The sequence below is a fragment of the Carettochelys insculpta genome, chromosome 1, assembly GCF_033958435.1.
Source record: "Carettochelys insculpta isolate YL-2023 chromosome 1, ASM3395843v1, whole genome shotgun sequence".
NCBI lineage: Eukaryota > Metazoa > Chordata > Testudines > Carettochelyidae > Carettochelys > Carettochelys insculpta.
In genome coordinates this window covers 168,356,859-168,381,540 of record NC_134137.1, presented here as the reverse complement: position 1 = coordinate 168,381,540, position 24,682 = coordinate 168,356,859, and the positions used below count along the sequence as shown (strand labels likewise).

The following is a 24,682-nucleotide window of genomic DNA, read 5'->3' as shown; positions in this document are numbered from 1 at the left end:
TGAAATTCTGTACAACCAGCCTCCTATAAAAAGGGAAAAGTTGACTACTTTACACATTATTAATAAGCAGTGATTTAATGTTATTGACTTGGGGCGGGAAGAGAGTGAAGTCTCTCGTTTAGGCAATGCTATACAATAGTCTCTGCCTCCAGTAAGCAGCTCTTTGGATAGATTTGTTTCTTGATGGAATATGTCTAAGATCAGCTACCTTTAAGGAATTCTAGGCCAGATCTAGATACTATCTCTGCTCCATTTATGCAGCTCTCATATTGGCAGAAAGGGAGCACCAAGTATCCTACTACGCTCCCCCGCAAAAAATAGAAAGCTTTTTTTCACTTGAGAGCTTTGGGAGGCAGTGAATTCGCAGCCTAAAGATGCTATTGCCTTATGTGTTTATTCTTACATAGGGAGAAGTCCACACTTCCCCCCGTTTCAGAGCCCCAGTGCTAGCAGGAATATCTACATGCCTACTTTTTCAAACTGTGATCTGAGCTCCCCGTATCCCTGCCCTGTGAGTTATTTTGCAGTGTAGACATACCTTTGGGGTTATAGTCAGCCAACATAAAGCACACCTTAAGCTGCTCTACATTATGTTGGGACTGACTCACACATGGCCCTAGAATAAGGGAGTTGAAACAGTCTGTCTTTGGCTTTGAATCTTTATCATTTTTTTAAGTTGTGTGCACTGAGGCACTCGGCATCAGACAGTTTGAGTAAATTTGATTACACCAATATGCCGAATGTTCCAGTTGCCTCATGCCTGTGAACTTAGAAATTTTAGCTACCTCTCTTAAATGTTCTCTAACATCTTTCCATTCCACCTGTAGAAAGAACCTTTGTTTTGTCGGGGCAATAAGAATTTTGAATTGTTGCAGTACCTGTGGGGAAGTTGTGGCAGCTATACTCATATAGCTTTTTAATAGCAGAAGGACTTCTCCTGTCCCCTTCCCTTCAAAGTTTAATCCTTGGATATTTGCTGAGATGTGTATGGGGGAGCTGTTGGTTTTGGGGTTGGGGTTTTCTTTTTTGGGGGGTGGAGGGGTTGTCAAAAAAGATGCATTGCCATATACTCTGTCTTCAGAGATCAGTTGCTATCTTGCATATTGAGCAGTATATTTTAACCTGGGAGAGAGAGAAGATTTTAATGGCTTAATTTTAATGCTTCTCAGATGTGTTTTGTCATTATGAAAGGTGCATCCTCTAAATTTCCTATTAAATCTGGCTACTGAAAATCACAGTAGGAAGGCTACTGGCATCTGTAGACTGTTAACTTATTTACTTTTCATTCTTTGCTCAAAGAAAACTGGAAAACCCCATACAGGAAGCTGAATATTGGGTACAGTTGCTGAACTTTTCAAAAGTAGATAAAAGAATCCAGTCTGAGTGCTTTGTGGTCTTTTTCTACTGTACAAAGGTTAGATGCTCTTATTTTTAACGCATTTAAAACCTAGACCTGTGCAGTGATATGTTTGATGTACAAGATTTTCTAGAGGCTGCTGGAAACCGACAATATCTTTCTAATGAAGATGACTTACAAGTAAAATATACAACTCAGCTGCTCACAAAGTATTTTCTTAGGCCAAGTGGTTTAATGGGTGTGATATGTGTGCAGTTCTACAGTGTGTACTCGGTAAAGAGCTTGGCTAATATGGGTCTGTTTATGCAAGAACAGGATATGGGGACACATGCAACGTAGACATACCTGAGGGTTGCTTCGCATAATAGCACCTCAATACCGCAGCGGCGTGTGCATTAGATTAACTAGAGGAGAGCATATTTTTCCCAATATTATACGGAAACATTTAAAGCAGCTCACAAACATAATTCTTGACAGTTTCTTTGTTATAGCCTTCAATTGTGTACTGTTAGTAGACCTGGCAACAATTTGTTTTCGCCTGTTAAATTTTTCTTAAAAGAATTGGCGACAGCCTTCTCCTCTGATCCTTCATAAGAGATTTTAGAGTACTGAAACACAGAAAGACGCTTTTAACTTCTTATGACCTCGTCTGAGTGTTAAAGCTTCTCAGGCTCATTTCCCAAGCCTGGACCTTGCAGAGAATTTTAGTTCTTACCATGGAAAGATGTTTCTCTTAGCAATAACCTTGGCCAAGTATGCTGGAGAGTTACCAGCATGAATCACAAAAGAGCCTTTTTACTGGTATGTGAAATGTCGTTTTCTTAACCCTCTAGTTTTAGAAAGAAACAAGATTTTTTTTTCCTTCTGCCATATCTGTTACTGGTCTCTGATCTAGCGGAACCAATGCCAGAGCAGCCAGGATCTGGATTTCAGTAGCCCTAGAATTAGAGGGGCTGCAGCATCCCCTCACTTGAAGTGGTTTCCATCAGATACAGGATTTGCAGTTCAATGGATCTCACTCTGCTTCTCTGAGTGCTGAGCTGCCACAATTCCAGCTTCAGTCACTGGGAGCTGCAGGCACTCAGGACCTCTGAACGTCTAGCCCTGTAATGTGACGTCATCTTTCCTTAAAGATTTTTTTTTCTGTGAGCAGAGATCCACCAGATATGCATGGTAGTCCCAGAGGGTGTATTCCCATTGAACCAGCAGTCAGTATTGTTCGAGAGCTTGATCGAGGTGCATCATCGTATGGAGCATTTTCGTAAGGGTTTGCAGTGGGTGTTAGCAAAGTACTGGAGTTGCAAAGTTAACTTGTCCTTGGCAAGTACCCGTCACTCATTTTTTTTCCCTCTGCCGAGGAAATAAGCCAAAGGAAATGAAGGAGCTGGTTTATGTTTAAATGCAACTCATCTTGAACCTGACTGAAGGAGCTTTTTTATTCCTTTGAATTAAATAGTCCAGGATAGTGATGTTAGAGTCTCTTAAGCAGGAGAGAAAAACGCATTCTCTGTGCTGCAGAAACTAAACTTGGGTATGTCTACACAATATATACATAAATAAGTGTTCTTAAGTGAGCTAAACCATGTTAACTAACTCAGATGAAAATAGTGAAAGCTCAGCTGTTGATTATGATTAGCAGGTCATGTTAAGGCAAAGCTGACTTGTAGGTTTTCACTGCTATTTTAATGCAATAGCCACTACAGGTTAGCTACTCCAAGTTAAGTGTGCACTCTTTGCAATGTACACACAGCCTTAGCCTACATCTACACTAGAGGGTTTTGTTGACAAAACTTGTGGAGCATCCACACTAAAAATATGTTTTGTCGACGGAACTCGGCACTTTTATTGACAGCTTTCTGCCTCTGCCCCACAAGAGAACACCATTCTTGACAGAATCTGTTGATAAAAAGCCCATGTAGACGCTCTGGGGGTGCCCTCTGTTGACAGACAGGGGTTTCAGGTCACCAGGCAGCCCCGTCTGCTGTGCTTCTGGTTCGCCATTCTGTCGAGAGAGCGGCAGGGCTGTCTGACCACTCTCTCTCAACAGAGGGGACCAACAGAGTGATCCGCTTTTTGTGTGACCTCAGTCTGTCAACAGAAGTTTTGTCGGCAGATAACTTCCAACTGTAACTTCTGTCAACGGATCACGGTAGTGTAGACATAGCCTAAGAGCCAGGGTGCCGGTTCAGGAAGTGCCCAGATTTTTTAAAGAGAGGCACAATTTAAAGGATAAGTTTGTGGTTTCGGTGATTTTCTGAAATGTCACCTTTGATCAGGATCACTTGTGGATTGTTTTAGGGTATAGAAGAACATACTAAACTAGCTCATTTACCTCATACTAATAATCAGAATATCATGTTTGCCTAATGGTGGTTTGGGAACACTGCATTTGCAAACCAGGGTCTAGGGTGTGTTTTTCATAAAATGTTGCCATCCTTTTTTCCCCCTCTGTTACTGCTTTTTATGAAAAGGCTTTGGAAGTATTGTTTCTGGGATAACAGAGGGAGAGTTGTGCACGTTGTAAATTTCACCATCTCCAACAGGTGTAGTACAGTGCAATGGTGTTGATGTTTGGAGGTTGTCCCACACCATCAGAACTACGGAAAAATTTAAAACAGGCGGAACACCTGAGCTCATGCTTGTTACTGTGCCGTCTTGCCAGAGAAAATATAAAACTGCTGTGAGGGCTAGGTAAATACGGTACTCGTAAGTCAATGAGTCAGTGGCGTTATCTGCTGCATGGGGGGGATTAGAGAATTCCACAGTATTACCTGGAGACAACATAGGAGGCTGCACTGATTGCTTAGAGATGGGCTTTTGTCCTTTCAGAGCTGGAGAAAATAATCCATAAATACAATGTAAATGAGACAGAATAGGCATTTATCTAATCAGCTGGCTTGCAGAAGTAGTGTGTAAAGAAGTTTTTGTTTGGGCTTTTTTATTTCCTCTCTTTCCATTGCAGATGTAAGCAGGTGTCTAATTCAAGCATACTGGATATTTTCTAGGACTCCCCTGGAGAACGAGAGGAGAGATGACTTCATTATCTCTACTGCTTCCAGAAAAATAAGTTTGCTCATTAGAGCAACACTGCTGTAGAAGTGTGTCTTGTCAACTGGTTAATGCTGAGTTCTATTCTGGAGAGTTTTACTACATCTGCCAAATTATAACCCGATGTGGAAGCTCGGTAAAGCAATTAAGTTTACATATTATGAAAATAAAATGATGTAGCCTTAACTAGATTATGCTGATCTGTAAGAGAGCAGCAGTGTCCCAGTCCTCCTGTACATTGTGTGCCACACACTGAACTCTGGCTCTTTTCTAATGTTATTTTTCTAGTCACCTCAGGCAACCTGGTCTTAACCCAAGAAAGCCAATGGAAAGACTCCCATTGCCTTCAACAAGCCCAAAATTATGTTTGTACATGTGCGTATTCAGATCCTTGTTTACTTATTTTTCTGGTTCCTAAGGCAGTTTGCTTAAAGAGTGCCTTCTGGGGAATTGCAGTAATATGCATTTCATAGGTTTTTATTCCAGCTGTGCATTCCATTTTTGCTGTAGTTGGAGTGTTGTACAAGTCTTGATGTTGTATGGAATTTTGCATATTAAATTTCCCTCTGTAGGGATCTTTCAGAACTGTTAAGGGAATTAAATCCTTCTTTCCAGATACACACAAGCTGCAGTGGGACTCCAGGCATGAGTCATGCCAGAAGGGTTTAGTGCATGGTGTACCTACTAGAGCGTTGTATGATATTGAAAATAACAAGAAGTCCTGGGGCACCACCTTATAGACTAACAGATTTTTTGGAGCATCAGCTTTCATGGGCAAAGACCTGCTTTGTCAGATGCCCATGAAAGCTTATGCTCCAAAAAATCTATTAATCTATAAAGTTCCACTGGACTTCTCCTTGTTTTTGCTGATACAGATTAAAATGGCTGCCCCTCTGATAATGAAGATACTCCACATTCCATCTGTATTCTATTCTTGTACCTGAGAATCCCAGCAAATAAAGGAAAATGTACTATTTGCAGCTTGTTACACACTGAAATACTTAGCTCTGTTCAAGACACAGAAGAATTAAATCCCTACCCCAAGGAAATTACATTTTATGGTGTGCTTCTGAAAACCCATGTTCGTATGAGAAGTCCTGTTGAAAGATCTTCCATAAGTGAAGACTGTTAGTACAGGTAAGGATTTGCAGGCTCTCACCCTAAATACGTAGTAATAGCTAAAATATTGTATAATGGATGGGCAACAAGTTGTAACTATAACAAAAAAGTTAAAATTAAGCATCAGCCTGGGTGTCATGGGTTTCATAGGACCTGCCCCCCTGGAAAGGAGGTGGAATGTTTATGCTCCCTGTGGTCCTACCTTCATGTCTGAGGCATTATGACCCATTGGCTGAAGTCTGTTTCTACTGTCTGCCTTAATGATCAAGTGACCCAACAGCCAGGATCAATGCAGTGCGCCTTTCCTTCAGGACATTGAGGCCTAGTGGCCAGAGTCAGTTTCCCCAGCCCTTGCCTTCTGGGCATTGTGGTCCAATAGCAAGAGTCAGTCACTGTGGTTCTAGTTAGGGGAGCAGTGGGGCCCAATGGCTAGAGTCAATCACCATGTTTTCCTTCCTCCCTGGCTTGGGCCCCACCCTATGACCTTAACAGAGGATTGGCCCACAATCGAGTCAACAGGAATCCAGCCAGAACTTGCTGACTCACTCAGGTAGAAGCTACCACTCATTACCCACTCTGGGTCACTTCCTAGCCTGCACCATTGGGTTGCAGTCCATGGGCTTTTAGTCATTGGGCTCCCATGAAGCAGGCCCTCTGCATCTCCCTTGGTGCTAGCCTCTTTGAGCAGGCAGGACTTTCCAGCCAAGGTATAGGCAGTTCTATGACAGGAACCTCCATCGCAAGTCCTTCATCTCCAACTCTCCGCCCTGACTGAGCTGGATTACTGTGTTTTCTATCTGTACCCCTGTTGGAACATGCCCAGCAGGGCCTTGGGGGTGTGGCCTCCCCAATCCAAAGAGTGGGGTCAACCTTTGTACTCATTTGGGGCTGGTGCTCCTCATCATACTAGGTAAGACACAAGTGTTACGTGACTCAGCACAGAGAGCCAGACAATATGCAGGCTGTAGCTTTAATTCTGAATTTCCTTGCCTTTAATGGTTTGGCAGTCCCTGAACCTTATGTAAACAGTCTGCAGTGTCTAGTGGAGAGGTCTGACATTCACTCCCTGCCAGAGTTGGATTGATAAAATGTGTCTGTAGTGTAGAGAGGCTATGTTGGTATTAATCCAAACAAAAAGTAAAGTTGTCTGCCTCTGAAGGACAAAGTATGCAGTGGTCCTGCCAGGTACTGGACTAGGAGTCAGGAGATCTGGGCTCTATTCTGTCACCGCTCTGGGCTGCTGTTACCTCTCCCACATCTTGTCTGTCTCATCTATTTAGAGTTAATCTGTTTAAATCAAGATCCGTTCCTATGTGTGTGTGCGCAGCGCCTAGCCCAGTGCGGTCCTGATCTCCAATGGGGCCTCTAGGTGCTACTGGAATATGAATTGTTTTCTGCCGCTTAAATTTGCCCAGTAGGCTAAGTGACTCTGACAATGGGCCTTTTGATGAAATTCTGATGGATACATGGTTTAGGGAGCCCTATGCATTATTTCTATAACTGTAACCTCGCCAGGGCTCTGATCAGGATTGAAGTGGGTGCTGCGCAGACACAGAGGAAGCCATGGTCCCTGTCCAGAATGGCTGACAGTCTAAAGCACAGGTCAGCAACTCCCAGCATGGTGCCATGAGCAGCACGTGAGCCGATTTTCATGGGCGTGTGAGGCAGGAGCTGCGAGCCATCCCTCTCACCCATGCAGCCAGGAGCTTGCTCAAACCCATTCCGCCTGTGTGTTAACAACAGACAAACGAATGCTACCAACTGCTACATAAATGGTAAAGCTCTGCATCTGAATATATTTATTAATGAAGCCGCTGTAAGTAGGACTATTAGTGACTTTAAAAAGTATCACGGGCACTTGGACCATACCTAGGGGTTAAAAGGTCAAATTTCGGCACTCCTTTAGAAAGGTTGCTCACCCCGTCTAAAGGAAGTATGGACCGTTTAGGTTTTGCCTGAAGTAATTGATTTGTGTCTCATGTTCAATTGATAAAAATTTTGAGTTTTTTAAACAATTTTGTCTTCTCATACTGTAACAGCAATTTCAGAGGTTTCCTTTCTAGTATTGGTAGGATTGTCTCTTCAGTCTTGTCTTCATGTTAACTGCATCACCTCCTTCCAATACATGTGTTATGCATTAGATGTTTCTAACAAAGGCTAGACCCCATTTCAGTGCTTGTGGAAATTATTTTGTCATCCCAAAAAAGCAAAGCTCTGCAATGTGCAGTCTTGAAAACAGCTCTCCTGGCTTTTGCTCGATTTTTGTGCGTGAATCTCAAAATGTGTGCTGCCCTAGCATCACATCCTTGCAACATTGGCTTTTTAAGTGTCGTGCACTAGTGTTAGTGTGTCATAAAAGCACCAAAAGCCTTGTATCAGCTTAGCTGCTCCTGCTTAAAACGGGGAAAAAAATAGAAGGGAAGGCAGCCACTGAAATTGTTTTGCATCATATCTGACCGGAGCACTTAATTACTGTTCTATGGTGCCTAGAGGTCCTGATCAAGCATTAGGGCACCATAGGGCTGTGTTGGCCAGTTCAGCTGGAATGGTAGATGTGGCCTATGGCCTTTGTCTGAAAGAGTTTTTAAAATTAGTGCCAAATTTCTGAAAGACCCATCTTTAAAAGGCCGGCCTAATAACCCCACCCCCACCCTGTGATTTAGAGTGAAAACGTCAGCTTGTCTAGACAGTAACACGGCAATCAATATCAAGCAGCAAATTATGTGGGCAAATATCTCCGCTGTCCTATTGCCTGTTCTCAGCAGTGGTAGTGATCAGTCAGACTGTAATCCAACAGGCCAGATGGAGTTGGGCGGTGGTCATTTTTAGGCTATTAAGGAGAAGTGGTAAAGTTGGAAGGGTAAGACAGAAATGATTGAATACACTACCAAAAGGAAAGAAAACCCTAATGCGGTATTTTAAACTATCAGGTACATCAAGAATAACTAGCATGGAGAGTGGCCATAAACCTGCAAGGTAAAGAAAAACCTAATAGAGAATCTTTTTGTTGTTCGGTCCTTATCTTCTGGCCTGGGTATTTGGAGGGAAATTCTCCTCCTCAGCCAGAGGCCCAACCCATGTGCATTAAGCCTTTAGGATAAAGTTTCAGTGGGATTTAAAAGCTACACGGTGGGGGGATTTCAGTTCCCGATGAGAGGCCATGGTAACAAACTGCAGCCATCACTACTGACTGGTACAAAGCACTTGCCAAATTCTTCCTCAAACAGGATTTCTAAGCGGTTGAAGGGGTTCAAGTAATGCTCCCTGATGTCGTCTCCTCTGTCTGATGTTGGATTTAAAATACAAGTTTTGTGCCTCCTCCTTTTGTAAGGCAAAGTGTTTCCCAAATTGGGACTTCAGCATTTGCATGTGGCTGATTTCACAATTACTTGTTTAAAACTTCTCTGCCTGGGGGAGTTTCTGTTATTGTAATGTCTTTACAGCTGGCATTGGAGCTTAGTGTCAACTCTTTAACAAGGCTCCATATTTCATACAGTTGTATGCACCAAATAAATATAATTGTTACGGACACGAAGAAAATTCTGGCTAGGGACAGGCACTGTTTACCTCCTCTGTGAGACTTTGAACGATGTTAGCCATAGACTGGATGTAAATACATCAATATAGTTAGCTAATTAGATTCGCTAAATAGTGCTGTACAAGGCTTTGTGTATAAACAAGAAGTTAATGGCACAGCTTGGGACATGAAAAACCAAAGTGGCTTCTGAGCTCCCCAGGCCTGGGGTTGACATGTGCCAACCTCCTCTTCTAGTGTAAGTCCCCTGAAAGCTTCTGGAAGTTACAGTGACTGTCAGTAGGCTGACGGGGTAAATATAGTGACCAAGGATTGTCTGAAGGCAGGGAAGCCCCAGCTAGAAACAAAGGAGGGAGAAGATGGTGTAGAAATCAAGCTGCTCACTATATGTCACTAGAAGATTTCCCTGCATCAGGGTGATCAGCCTGTGACGGGCTACACTGGTTTGTCTCTGAGTGCTCACTCATGTTCACTCCAGTATAGGCATGTATTCCCCCTGAGCATCACTGCTGGGAAGTCCCCCCATTGCTATCTGTTGGGTTGGATCTGGTGCCCCAGAAGACAGGCTCGTATAGCACTGGTCTAAAGGATCTTGTTGACCCACCAGCCCCTCAGTTAATCACCGCCCATGACGGTCACTTTGGACTACCTTGTCCTTGCAATCCACAAGTACGCGGTTTTCAGCCCTCTATTGTATATAGCCCTGGTTCTCACACTGCACTCCATGGGCCATTAGGGGTCTGCAGCCACCATCACCACCACCACCGTGGGGAGCCCATGCTGGCGCTCTAGGCCCAAGGTGGCCCCCTCCCCCTGAAAGATTCTTGCGGGGACAGCTCTGAGCCTGGCAGGCTGGAGGGAAGAACAGCAGCTCCATGCACTTTTGCTTTCCCTACCGCCTGCTGGGAACAGAGCAGGAAGAATCACTTGTGGGAGGGTTTCCCCACTGCTCCCATTGGCTGAATTTCTGCCAATGGGAGCAGCAGAGGGCAGTACCTGAGGAGCAATGGGGAGCACAGAATCAGTGAAGTGCACCCTCCCCTAATGGCCAGCCCCCAACACTCCCGTCTCCCTCATGTCCCCCGTCACACCCAGCTCTCCCAGCACTGATCAGCTCCAGCACCCCCTTCCCGCCCAGCTCTCACAGCCCCACTTGGCTCCTTCCACACCTTTCCCTCCCTGTCCTCCCACCCCCAGCCTGCTCCTGCATTCTCCCTTGCTCTTGCACCCTCTCTCCTGGACAGACACCTCACCCCCAGCTTACTCCTGCACTCTCCCACGCTTCCAGACACCCCACCCTTAGCCTGCTCCCTCACCCTCCCTCCTGAACAGACCGCCGCTCCCAGCCTGTTCTGGCACCTTGCCTTCCCTATCCCACTCTCTGGCAGCCCCCTGCTGCACACTGAACCCCTCGTTTTTGTCCTCACCCCAGAACCTGGGGAGCTCACAAAATCTAACAACCCAGAGACCCCAAAGAATTAATCTGGCCTGTGGTAAGGTGCGAAGCTTTGTTCCCTGCCTCCTCTCCCCGGCACTCCCACTGTGGGGCTGGAACACCAGAGAAGTGAGGTATCTCGGAGGCTACACCAGTGAGGACTGGGGGAGTTTTGTTTGGTTTGGGGGGTTGCCTCTTCCTTGTGTGAGCCCTGACTGATTTTTCTGTAGATCCGTGGTCCCCAATCCCAAAAAGGGTTCCCTGTCACTGTCATAAAGAAAGACAACATTCAAACTTTTTTTATCGTAAATTAATATTTTATTTGAAATGAAGTTTGGTAAACTAATATGATGAAGTCAAAGCGCTTAATCTGTTCTATTATTTTGATTATTATTTCCTTATCAGTTATATACTCCCCATTATCTTATAGCTCCACTAGCCTAATAGGAATAATTTAGTATTTAAAGTATTTAGAGATAAATGAAGTTTGATTCATAGGTACTGATCAAGACCCTAATCCAACTCTTGTTAAAATCAGTGGCAAAACTGCTATTAAGTTTAATGGTGTAGGATCCAATGATATAAAACCAGACACCAGATTGTAAAGGGTAAATAAATTATTATTCACCATTTTATTTAATCTCTGGTGTTAGCCAATTCATATTTTTTAATGGAGTGTAGACGGACACAATGATAAATGCCGTAAGTATGTCACTTTGGCAAATGTCATTTCTACCAACTATATGGTAGAACTAGCTAGCAAAATCATAGTAAAGGAACTGTCAGGGAGAGGAGGGTCATGATTTATTTGCTCTATAAAACAGAAGATCTGAATCTTACAGAGGCCATTTTTCTGCAGCATTTCTTACAGCTTGATGACTTGTTAATTTATTTAGCTGTCTGGCCCAGGGCAAGATGTACTTTTCATTCTCACATGAACAAATTATGCAGTAAACTAATAACCAAATATGATCTTTGCCACTCAAAATATCCCTGTCAAGCTTAAATCGTCATTCCCGCTTTTTCCTCGTCTCTCCTTAACTTGTGAAAGCCTTGGGAAAATAGATTCATGGCCTGCTGCAGAGCCCATCTCCAAAGACTTATGCTTTGTTGTTCATCCTTCCCCTGTGGCAATATATGACTTTATGCTGTCATTAAGTCATTATAAAGGCTGCGCTCAGTAACCACTATGTGTGTCGCTTGTGTGAGCCATCCAAGTTGTATGTAGTACAAACGATTGGTGGTTTGTATAGATTAATCTTGTGCAAGGCTTAGCATGTTCCTAAACAGGATCAGATGCTCTCAGGACTAAAGACCTCTTATTCTGCTGCTTTGGTGCTGCTTGAGTTTGTGAACATAAAACCATCAAGGGATGAATCCATCATAAGCCCCATTCGTTATCAACTTCTGTTTTACGTTTTGTTTGACAGGATAACATAGGAAGAAGAGGCAGAGGCAATGATTCATGACTGATGTAGCATTCCCACTTTAGAATCTGTGCCCTTGAAAACAAAACTTCAAAGAGATTTCTACACCAGCATGTCATTTGAATTACATCTTCAGCCTTTGCAACAAGGACAAGGAATTCTCACTGAGTTTGCGCCATCCCTTAAAAGCTAAATTTCTTTCCCCAGTAGAAAAATTCCTGTATAAACAAACCAGAGAATGACTTCATTCCATCGTTATTACTCACATTTTGTTATACTTCCGTAAGTCAGCTCATAATGATCAAGCTTAACATTAACATAGCACTGTACCTTTTCAAGGCCTTCATGTTAAATGATGCTCAAATATGGGCTGATGCCCTAGAAATAAGGGGTCAAGTGTTATTGTTCGTAAACAACACAGTCCCTCTTTCCTACCCTACTCAGCCCCTGTGCCAGCATAGTTTAATAAAGGGTGGAACTCTCTAATCCGGAACGCTCTTGTCTGGCAAACTCCGTAATCCAGCATGATTTTAGATAGCTGGATGACTGCTTATCATGGGTGTAGTGAAGTTTCCCATGATCCCATAAAGTTTGTTTACAGCCACCAGTCCTAGCTCTCAGTGTTCCCTGCTGATATTTAGCTGTAATTGACCCCTAAATGTCTTCTAAGAGCCTAGCAAGCAGTGGAAGTGTTGGTAATGTACTAAACTGTCTTGACCTCCTGTCATCTGGCAAATTCTCTCATCCGGCACCAGTCATGACCTGAGGGTGCCAGACGAGAGAGGTTCAATCTGTAGAAGCTACTGTTAAAGACGAAGAACGTGAGTACAGAAGACCATGTTAGTATTTATTCACATATTAAACTTAATTGCCACTTGTGCTACCAAAAATCTTGTAGGAGCCTGCATAACTCACTGTGAGAGTCTGAAGATTTTCAGCTGACATCAGTATACACAATTCTGCTGCCTTTAAAGTAGGCTAGAAATACACAGTGTCTATGTGCAACAAGGAAGAGGAACATTTTTTGGACTCTTTGGAGGCTTTGCAAGGACCTTTGAGGAGAAGTTTTCTTCAGAAATGTACAGAGTGAAGCAGAGCCTGGCTTGATCCCAAGCCCCATATTGATGTTGGATATATCTGAAATCTTGAGCCAGATTTTGCAAATGGCATCAATCCTTATAGTGACCCCGGTCAACATGCCAGATCTCACCAACATTTAGGTGTCATTTGCCATCTACATAAGGGTGCTAGAGTAATTTTTATAGTGGGGATACTGAGAGCCATTGAACCAATCTGCAAACCCCAAATATAATGGAAACAGTTTCAACCCAGGGGGTGCAGCAGTCCCATAGATCCGGCACCTATGCATATAGATCCCAATTTTGCAGTTCGAGCCCATCTCTAGAACAAAGTTAAGCTATTAGAAGACAAGACTCCACTTTAATTCACCTCCCTGCTCAGCTGAAGCTTCGGAAACCAGTTGTACTGTTACTAGGTGCTTCAATGTAATACTCTGCATGCTAAGAGTTAGAAAAAAGGTCCTTAGAAGTTTTCAGTGAAAGGTAAAGAAATAGACAGATTACATATAGCCCTACACAAGCTTTAAAATTCCAAAGGTGCACTGAAATCTCCTTCAGGCATTCAGCTGCAACCATTGGACAATGAAACATAGCCCTTTGTTTTCCAGACTTCTTCTTTGCTGGAGAGGAGTTACCAGTCGTTCACCCAGCATTAAGGAAGTACATTAACAATGTAAATCAAACTGTTTCATGTTAATGAATTTGTGTGCATGCGTGCGCGCATACTCATGCCAAGGCCTTTTCTCCACAGAATTAGAACTGCTAAACTGTGTGTCATATGCCCTATACTGGTAACTTGTCAATTTCCTCTTAGCTCAGGTAGGCTTTTCAATCAGGAGAAGACGAGATCTATCTCCTGTGGTGCAGTGAAGACAAGTGACTGCTCTACAGCATGCTGACAACTGTAAAATCCCCAGGCAGCCACAGATTTATTGGAATAATGTGGGGAAAAAAGCTTTCTGGGAAGACTATTTGCCTATATGAGACATTTAATTTGTAAGACCACTGCCCCAGCATTCTGAATTTCTAGATGTTACTAAGCAGTAAAATACAATGTGCTGTGGCTTATTCTTCATCCCACACTAGTGTCTCACAGAAGTCATAGCTAAATCATAAACTTTGACTTGATTCAAATTCCAAGCTTTACCTGCCTCTTCAGAATTAAAAAGACCTTTGAAGCAAGAGTTAACTTGAAATTTACATTCTGCTTCCCTGTAACAATTGTATGCTAAAAATGCCCTTCAGTTTTTGTGTGCCTAGGAGCAGACAATAAAAATAGAGTTCATATAACAGTTGAAATGAAAAATAATCACTGTACTTAAAGTGCTAGCAACTTTGTGTCAAGTTTCTATTGATAAACCTTCAGTGACTGGATGAAATAATGCTACCCTAAAGAAATCTTTCCCTACAGCATCTGGCTGGTACAGTCTTTGAAAAACAACTGTTTATAATCTACAGATGATTTTAGCGTTTAAGAAGATTAATGCATTCATAAATAGCCTGGAAAGCTAAAGGCATTGAATTTAATGCTCCAAACAGGTCAAACAGACATTATAAAACCATCTGGCATCCTCACTGGGAAAAAATTTAATATAACTACAGATAGATCAGAAGTTTGGGAATATTAATTTGGGAATATTAACCTCTCCACCAGAAACTGCTGCCTGTTGATTGTCACACTATTGCTTTTCTTTGAAAAGGTAGGGTGAATAATATCAGAACTCAACAGAGTTCTTCATTAATCCACAAGATACCCCTGCTTTGGTTGGTGCACTTCACTGAAAAGGAGGATCCTTCTCCTTTGAGAAACCAACTGGCTTGGAAGTTCATGATCTGAACAGTCATTTTGTATGAGCTAAATGGCCACAAATTCACCTGCCTCCCTACCATCAAGCATTCAAGAGGACTTGGTTTTTTCAGCATGATCTCTGGTAGGTACAATGCTCCTCCCCTTTTTTCACTGGGGACTGGGAAGGATTCTTTCTGTTGGTGCCAGAGTGGCCAAGACAGGATGTCTTTTTTCACCCTTCCCACGGTACTTGGACACAGTGAGATGCAGCAAGGGGGTTAGGTAATTGTTACCCTCTAATAGGGAAAACCTGTAACATGTCCAGTGCACATACTCATTTTGGAAGGATACAGTCATCAACTAAACAGATAAAAAAAGGCTTGGAAATAAAAGCAATCCTTCAGGGGTCTGGCTGGGTTGCAGGGAGTTAAGGCTGTTTTGACACACACAACCCCCCGCCCCCCATACACACACACCCCATCCCATTTTTTTCTAGTTATCTTTTAAAGGAGCTGAGGAAGGACTGCACTGCTCTCCTATGTCTGGAAACAGTCTGGCACCAATCCCGCTTCTTTGAGTGTTCTTTTACCTCACACAAGGAGATGGCAGCAAGAAGGGAAGCTGCGACTGGGTGGGAGATTATTACGGACCGATGAAGGAAAGCGCCATGCAGTTTCCTGCCAGATATTTTAAATGAATGCCTGTGTAGTCCAATTCAACCACATCCATTGCTGAGGGGGCTTGGCTGAAATCAGGAGTGGAACTGACTACCTTGGCAATGGTCAGAATTCCTGGAGAGGACACAACTACTACCAACACCTGCCATGTTAAATGTGCAAGTTATGGAAGGTGGCTTGAGTTACTTACATGCCTAACCAGTCATCTTTTTTTAAACTGTTTGTCTCCCCAGGTCTTCCCAGCAATAGCCAGTCACCAACTCTAGCACAGGGAATAAAATAAGCCTATCAAACAGCACAAGCTTCAGTAAGGAGCCCTTTGAGTTCATATCTAGCAGATAAAATCAACTGTACCAGAGATGTCTGTTCATTCAAACTCCTGGTGAGTGGAGCACGTTCAAAATGTTCTGGCTGTGTAAGGTTTTGCAAAGATAAAACATAAATTCCCAGCTTCAAGAAGTTTAGTTCCTGCCCAAGATGGGCTCAAGCCACACCCCCGAGACTCAAATATCTGCTGTACTGCAGGAAAGGTTGGAGCCAGATCCACCTCTGAACTGTGCAGTGCCAGCTCCTTTCCAATGACTACATTCTACAGATAGTCAACTTATAAATTCGCTTGAGGCAGCACTGGGATTATTTACTCTGCAGAACAATCACTCCTTGAGCTGCAACAAGTGCCAAGAGGTGAAAAGAGCAAGAGACAACGTATTTCCCTACCCCTGAAGAAACCTCATCAGCTAGCCTGTTCAATCGGGTGGTGTTGGTTAATGCTTCAGTGGTGTTTGCCACCTCCTCGGGAAGGCCCTCCTGGAGCAGAAGTTTGGAAATAAGGCTGCTGAACTTGCTCTCTGTGGTAGACTGAGGCTCTTCAGTCGGGATCGCGCTGTAGGATGTGACGTTTAACTCCACTGGGTCAAGACAAGAACCTTCAGGTGATCTATCAAACAGTACATCTGCCAAATCAACGCCAGCTACTGAGGAAGGGGAGGCACAGGGAATATCCCTGACCAGTCTATAATTCTCCATCCATTCTTTCAGCCATTCAAGCCTGCAGTCGCACTCCCATGGGTTACGGAAAAGATAGAGCCTCCCCAGGAAATAGACTGGCTGGAAGACGGAAAAAGGCAGGGTGGTTAGGTTGTTACTGTTCAAATGCAAAGAGACCAAGCTGGTTAGGTTTTCAAAAGCTCCTTCCTCAATATAGTTGATGCTGTTTCGGTCCAAGTACAGAACTTCCAATTCAACCAGGTGTTGGAACCAGGTGTTGGATACATTCCTGAGAAAGTTCCCACCAAGATTGAGCATTTTCAGGTGCCTCAGCCCATCAAAGGAGTTTTCTGGGAGATCACTGAGCAAGTTGTCATTCAAGTAGAGATACTCCATTTTCTGACAATCTTGAAAGGCTTGGTCATGAATGACATTTATTCTGTTGTCTTGGAGGTTAAGATATTTCAACCTTGTCAGGCCCTGCAGTGAATTATAGGCTACAGCTTCTATCTTGTTCCTCTCCAAGTATACATGGGTCAAATTCTCCATGCCTCGTATGGCTCCAGGGATCCTTCGGAAATTGTTCTGGAAGCAGAAGAGCTCCTGAAGGGCAGGCAGGTCTATGAAAATTCTGTCTGGGATGTTGAAAAGGTTGCAGTCAGCCAGGTCTAGTTTGACAAGCCGTTTGAGGGCAGTGAAAGTGCGAGTGTGCAGATAGCGGATGTATTCGTTGTGGGCCATTTTGAGCTCAGTCAACCTAGGTAGCCCTTTGAAAGCCCCAGGGGTGATGAAGGAGATGTTGTTGTGCTGAAGTGAGAGATATTTGAGGGAAGGCAGGGTACCAAATGCCCTCTCGGAGATGAATTTAATACTGTTTTTGTCCAAGTTGATAGAGGAGGCTTCACAGGGGAACTCACTGGGGATCTGCAGAAGGCCAGCACGGTCACAGAGGACGGAACAGCTCCTCTCCTGGGTACACACACAGCTGGCAGGGCAAGAGCGCACACAGGCCCACGCAGCATGGATGTGGGGGATACACAAAATGACTGGCGGTGGGAGCAGGACCATTGCCACGTAGATAAGGGATGGGGGAGAGGAAGGAGTGAGTGAAAAATAGATGCAGTTAGCAAACGTTAGCTAAGACAGACAAACTTATTTCTGCCACAGTTCTCACCAGACTGCTAATAATGACTTATTAAAACACAGTTTCCCTAAGGAAAAACATGGAACTCGCAAGGAAGTGCCCCCACAGAATTTAGTAGCAAAGGCTAATTTTGCCTTAGGGTTGTTTTGAAACCCTCCTGTGGAATTCCAGAATGGGTTTCATCTCTCTCTCAAATTTTGTAGGTCCCTATCGATCCTTTTAGAATGTAAAGCTACTAAATACTTTTAGGAATATTTCCATCCTTCTGTCACTTCTCAGCTCTGTCTCAGGAGCAGCATTATTAACATATGTGTGCTCCCACTGGGACTGAGCCTGGGATGTTTTGGGGGTTGGCAGTGGGGTTGTCTGTTTGGGAGCGCTGTGAGCATGTCTGTCAAGGAGGGATTAGTTGTCTGAGGCATTGCAGTGTCCATGCACTTTTGCCTCTTTTTCCTGTGGTAAGTCCATTTGGTTTAATATTTATTTCACTGGTGACTTGGGTAGATGCTTTAGTAAAAGGAGAACTCTCAGCAGTTAAAAGTCGTGTGGTATTTCTAAAGCCACTTCTGCCATGGTTTTGCTGGAGAAGCATGAGGGAAAGGCGGGCTCAGGAATGTCATTGAAACATTTTTTTCATCAGTCTGAACGTTTCATTTCAAAGGTGACCCTCGGTACCTGCTTTGCTCCACCCATTAGTTAACATTTTCTTGCACGCTGGCTGCCTTGCAATTGTAGGACTAGCCTGGCTTTCTCACTGCGGAGTGAGGATCGAGCAAATGGGTACACAGCGATAGGAAGGTGAAACCTCTCTGGGTCCAGTCGGCGTTAAGCAGTCAGGTGGGGTTGTGGGTGAAGGGAAAGCCGAGACAGCTGGAAGTCTGAGAAATGTTGTCTTTAGGGAGGGAACTGAAAATAGATTTTATTTTGTACTTGCTCTCCTACGGTGTGTTCCTTCTCCTGTTTAGCTGGAATGGGAAAGAGCACGCAAGAGCTTTCGACATTGTCATTGGCCGTGTCTCACCTGCTGTGTGATTTTTTTTCTGTTGCTGTTTATCGGCTCTCATGCTGCTGCAACGTTTTTTAAAAATTGGGTATTTTCCTCATTTCTAACAAACTCTGTCCCAACCCTCATGTGTTTTAATTTTGGACCCTTGAACAGCACAAGAGGTGCTCACTGATGACACCACCCATTCCTCAGGATTGCTGCTTGCATTTTGTCAAAGGCAAGCTGCAAGACTAAGTGGGGTACAGCCAGATTGCTCTCCCTGGGGAACCTAAGGGTGCAGTGATGCCACCTTTGCCTACTCGTCTTGTGTGTGGTTTTGAAGACAACCCACTTTTTTGTGCCAATTTTTTCTATAGAAAGTTGTTTCAGCAGCTGTCAGTCTTTTATCTGACTAGCCCTTTTGGCTTTCACATAAAACTCAGATTGTCTGAAGTTGTCCACGTGTTCTAAGCATTTCCATCTCTTTTTACGGCCACCTGAGCAGGAATCTTTTAAAAACTGGGATTTTGCCCCCTCCCCTCCCCTCTTCTTCAGGCCCTGATCCTGCAAAGCAAACTGCCTGCCTTTTAAAGTCAATGGGATTCCATGAAGGCACAGGGGTCAGTTTCTCGAGGATCAGGGCCTTTATGCTGTATAAAGAAGGCCTGAACATGGGAGCAGGGTACATCCCCAGTGTTCCCTTCCCCACACTCAAAAGTATATATTCTGATTGCTCTTTTCCTTTAGAAATTAGTCTGAATGTTGTGTGGTAACCGAAGAACTAACAAAACAGCGACAGTGCAGGAATCAAGTTAGTGAGCATGGAATAAGTAAAAGGGGGAGGGATTTTATTCAGACTGTTTAAAATTCTTTTTTTTTTCCTTCATGTATATTTAATGGCAATGATTAATCATTTAGATAAAGGAATTCCTTTCCTAATTCAGCACCCAAATCCCCAATTAGACTTTCCTAATAATTCCACAGTTAAAAATCAAGCATATTATTGTTAAAAACCCTTTTCAGGCTCTTGGTAAATTATGAGGAAGAAAAAAGGTCCGTACCTAGTCAAAAGTCATCATAAAGGCTGATGAACAATTTACGAATTTCAGTCTCAGTAATACAGAAAGTATTTTAAATTGTTTCCATTATAAAGAGGTGCAAACTGAGGCAAAGAGAGATTAAGTGGCACACTCAAAGTCATGCAGTGAGTCAGTGGCCAAGTTCAGTACAGAACCCTGCTCTCCTGACGCCCAGTTTGCCCTCTAAATCTCTGGACTTGGTGAAGAAAAAACATGAGTTCAGGTCAAGCTAAATCATTCTCTAGTCTGCTGAGATTCTAGTAACAAGAAGCTTTTTGTTGCTTTCCTAAATGTGGATCTACCACCAGCTGATTTTCACAACCAAAGTTGTCTATTTATGAATACTCTGTGTAGTCCATATAAAATGTTGAATCTGTTACTGGGGACAATCTAGCCTTAGGGTGAATCTATACTTACTGGCCAGTGAGCCGTCGCACAGACGATCTTCTGGAGTTCGATTTTGCCCCTTGTGTTAAGATACACGGCAAAATTGATCTCTCTGGGCTCGGCCATCGACCATGGTACTCTAGGCTATTGCATGGAGTAAGGGACGTCAGCACAAGTCTGAAGAGCCCCGATCTACACAGGGCAAGAAAATTAATTCTGATACATCGATTCTAACTAAGCTAATGGCATAGATAGAATTGCATGTCAGAAATAGACTTTCTACCGTAGTGTAGATGTGGCCTTAGAAGATAAAAAGATGACGTCCTCCAAGGGGGGAAGAGTGTTTTTCCCCTTCTTTTTTAGAAGGTCCTGCTAAAGTTTGTCATCTGACCACTACCAAGTTCTGAAAGGGTTCACATGCCAAACCTGGTTGCTGAGCCGAATTTGCACCTTGATCCCATTTCTAGCCTTTTATGACATCCAGATTTGAAGTACTGACACATTTATCCTGACATCACTGTGAATGTGTTTAAAATCTCAGCTGGAAATGAGAAAATCTGATCAAATCTTGGTTCCTGCACCCCCACCCCACCCTGAAAAAAAAAATTTGCTCCTTGGGCTACAACCAGCATTTTGTCTGGACAGCTATGCTGGCTGGGAACAATGCTGGAACTTACCTCCTGTCAACTATGAGAATTTTTGGTAACAGCTGAAATACATATAAAATAAAAGACTGAAAAAACCTCAGTTTAAGAATGTCACTGGAATGATTCTGTGATTGAGATTGGGATGAGAGAGAATTGTATTTTTTTTCTCAATTCAGTTTAACTACTGCATTTTTTAAAATAACTTCAATATTTGCACAAATGAATGAGAAGACCTACAAGATGTCTGCCCTGGGTTTTCAGCAGCACAGACGGACAACGTTTTAAATAATTCACAATTAGCCTAAAACATTCAAAGTGTTTGAGCTAATCCTAGAAGCTGCTATTGGCTTTTCACAATATAGAAATGCTTCTCACCATTTAAAATGATGACAAACATCACCTTGATTTTTCACCTGTGGCATTTCAGGTCTGACAAGTAAACTTCTGAGATCTAAAAGTAGATGGAAGGAGAAAAGACGGTTTCAGTCCGTTGTTACATACACATATCGTCATCCTGTTATATTGTGTCCAGAAACGCACGATTAAAATACAAAGGGAGGTTTTTCTAAACTAACTTTCTTCTCCTAAGCTTCAAACCATCATATTGACTTCTTCCTTTTATTTATTTTTCCACTCACCTTTTCAGTGTATGCTTCAGTTTTGTACTGTTCTGAACGCAGCTCTTTAGCAAGGACTTGCTCAAGTTTTAACACAAGGTGAATCACTGAAACGTGTCTAGATGGATGGGAATAAGGAAAAATCATTAGGCTGCTAGAGACTGATCACATAATCAAATCTATGGATGTTTTTACACGGCGGCATTATGGAACCAACCATGAACTGCCACAATGAACTCTTAATAAAAAGAACTTGTTTAGTCATAGTTATATCACTTACCCAAAGGAGCAAAGGCTGCATCCACCCTTCTCTGGAGCCTGCCATTAGTTGTACTGGCCCATCTCTGAAGAGTTGGCATTTTTTTCCCTCCTCTAAAGCTATCATTTAATGGCAGGAAAATCCTCTGCATCAGAGGAGGATTAACAGAGCTGGGAGAATGTTTCTGTCCTCTAAAACTCCAGAGTAAAACACAGATTGCTGACAAACCAGTCTGCTGCATTCTGCCCCGCACCACTGTCCCACAAAACATCAGCCCAGAACTGGCTTCGTGCCATCCAAATACCATTACTAGGAATCTAAAACAAAGCCATTACTCTGGTGCCTGTTACATAACAGGAGAGGGAGGGGATAAAATGTAATTGTATTTTTGGGCCACCACAGGCTTATGATTTCAGCTAATTGAAATAGCGATGCCTGAACAGACCAACACACGGCACCCACCGCTTTAAAAGCCTCTAAAACTCAGCAGTATGCTCCGGGTCCAAACCACAGGCCCAATTCTAATTTCTCTTCATGTGTTCAAAGGTACAGCTCCACCGACCTGACTGGAAGTTTCCGCCGCATTACACGCGCATGAATGAGAATCAGCTTCGAGCCTTATGTATGTTTTGCACTGATAACAGAGGCTCCACTGAAACCTGTGAGAGGAAGAGGGCACTGGGAACTGTACAGTATATATTACATCTGGGAGGAAAGGCCCATTCTGAGTGTATTGTGCTGGCCTGCCTGTACTGGTGCATGGAATTGCAAGGACAGGAGCTGTCTGTCTCAATATGGCCGCATGCAAGATGTGAGGTAGTAGTTAAAGCCTCTTCTGACAGAATACTGGTGCTTTCTGTGGGGTGTATGAAACGAAAATGAGAGTGGCTGAGATCATTCGCTATCATGTTGCCACTGCCAGATGGGGAAACCTTTGCCGCCTTTTCCTGTGAATTAATTGCACTCTTTCAATAAATGAACTGCAGCTGGAGTGGGTTAACCTGAGTTTGGTTCCTCTGTATCTCAGGGCAGCAGGCAGATTGCAGTGGTAACCTGTCCCTTTACACACGTTGTGTCAATCATATTCAAACAATGCCTATGTGTTTTTTTTAAAGCCCTTTCTTAAGCTTAGAGGAGCCCAGAGGAGCATTTTAAATTAGGTCACTGTGGTGGGAAGTTCAGAGTTAATTAAAAATTACTGGATGTGTTTAATCTGCATGATACAGAGCTAGCAAAACTGATTTTAGCCTAACTCAGGCTGAACTCAGGGCCATGCAGGGAGCTCTCTTGCATGTGCTGCTGAAGAGGAAAATCACGTCCATCTTGTGATAAATCTGTGGAGGCAAACCTGAGCATCCTCCGTTGGCAGGGAGCAGACAGATGCTCTGTGATGATGGAAGGGAGTGGGGGGTAATATCCTTATCTGGACATTCCAGCCATTCAGTTAACTAGTCTTTTCTCAGTAGGTAACTCTTGAGGTACAGCGCTAACTGTCTTGCTTGTAAAGATTAAAATCATAGACAATGGGTCCTAGAGAGGCCTCAGAAATGCCAGGGAAACAGGAAGTGAGCTGGCAGGAGGCCAGGAGAGACCTTGGAAACAGAGTGCCAGCTTTTGAAGTGAAAGCCATGGCCTTCCTGCTCTATGGGGCTGCCAGAGCAAAGCCTAGGAGGACATGAAAAAAGCTAGAGAGCCGGGCACAGAGAAGGCAGCATCATCCATGCCTGGAAAACAACAAGAAGTCCTGTGGCACCTTTATAGACTAACAGCTATTTTGGAGCGTAATCTTTTGTGGGCAAAGACCCACTTCATCAGATGCATGAAGCGGGTCTTTGCCCATGAAAGCTTGTGCTCCAAAATAGCTGTTAGTCTATAAGGTGCCACAGGAGATCTTGTTGTTTTTGAAGATACTGACTAACATGGCCACCTCTCTGATTCATGCCTAGGGAAGGATTAAATTTGGAGTCAACCAATATGTGGGCAGAGCAGGGAAAGTTTAGTCAGACACGATCAGGTTCTTTTCTTTTTGGGGGAGTTATTGGACTTCTCTGTGCTGAGCTCCTGTAATTACCCCTTACACTGTAACTTTCCAAACTGAGCCTCAGGGAAGCAATTCTGTTTTTAATCCTGTTAGTTGCTCCGTAGGCCCTAGCAACCAAGCAATGTTTCACCTAGCATGGGGTTTGTTTGCTGCTGCTGTTAATAAAAATCAGTCTTTTGAGACCATGATCTGATTCCTGTGTCCAAGAAGGTGAATGGTTCTGTGTGCACATACCTAAGCCTCCAAAGCCACACTACCAAGAGAAATTACAGTTTGCATGCTCTCTCTGGCGGGAGGGTTAAAAGAGAGTAAGGGTGTCTCATGGAAAGGAATTCCCAAGGGCAACATGCTCAGTTCTCCAAAGGGTTTTGCAGGTGAGTGGTTGCTGTGATACCCATCCGAGGCCAGGAAATCTGTGATCATGGGGAATTTTAACAGAAGTCTTTAGTGGCAGAATATTTTTAAAGTCATTTTCTTGTGGGCCTCCAGCTTCTGCACTTGGAGTGCCAGAATGGGGAACAGTCTTGATGCATCCCCATACGGGCCTGGCCTATGAGACTAGGTGGGTGACAATCTTCTGGGGCCAGATTTTGAAAAGAGGGGGAGCTAAATTTTCTGGTATTCAGCATCCACAATTGCTGTGCAGGTTGGGGCAGGGCCTACCAATGTTGCAAGCTCTCATCATAGTTGGTGCTTTTCTTAAAGCCTGAGCCCCTGAAGTCACATGAACATGGGAGAATCTCAGCTTTCATCTTAAAGAAAAGGGTCTTGTGCCTATGAGCATGCAGAAAACTTGAAAACATGGCCACTAAGAGCCCCAAACCAGAGTTTAAAAAAAAAGCGCTTTATTACTTTATAGTTCTTCATGAGTGTTAAGCCAATCTCATGATATTTTGGGGCCTAATTCATGATGTCTGTACACCTGGGGTGGGTGATGCTGTATAGGCCTGATGCTTGAAGCTAAAACAGCTGTTCTGTTTCTCTCCCAGTTGACATATGAGTTCCATCAGGGTGCTGTGTCTCATGTGGGAGAGGGATCTGTTACAATTTGATTTGTGACTCTCTGCAGC

General features: G+C 43.5%; 1 protein-coding gene across 1 annotated transcript; it reads right to left on the bottom strand.

Moving 5' to 3' along the window:
• Positions 1 to 16,099: 16,099 nt before the first annotated feature.
• Positions 16,100 to 21,092, bottom strand: NYX (nyctalopin). The gene is made up of 2 exons (XM_074995139.1): positions 21,071 to 21,092; positions 16,100 to 17,499 (listed from the first exon to the last, which is right to left on the bottom strand). Exons 1-2 carry the CDS (start codon positions 21,090 to 21,092, stop codon positions 16,100 to 16,102), a joined length of 1,422 nt encoding a protein of 473 aa, XP_074851240.1.
• Positions 21,093 to 24,682: the final 3,590 nt, after the last annotated feature.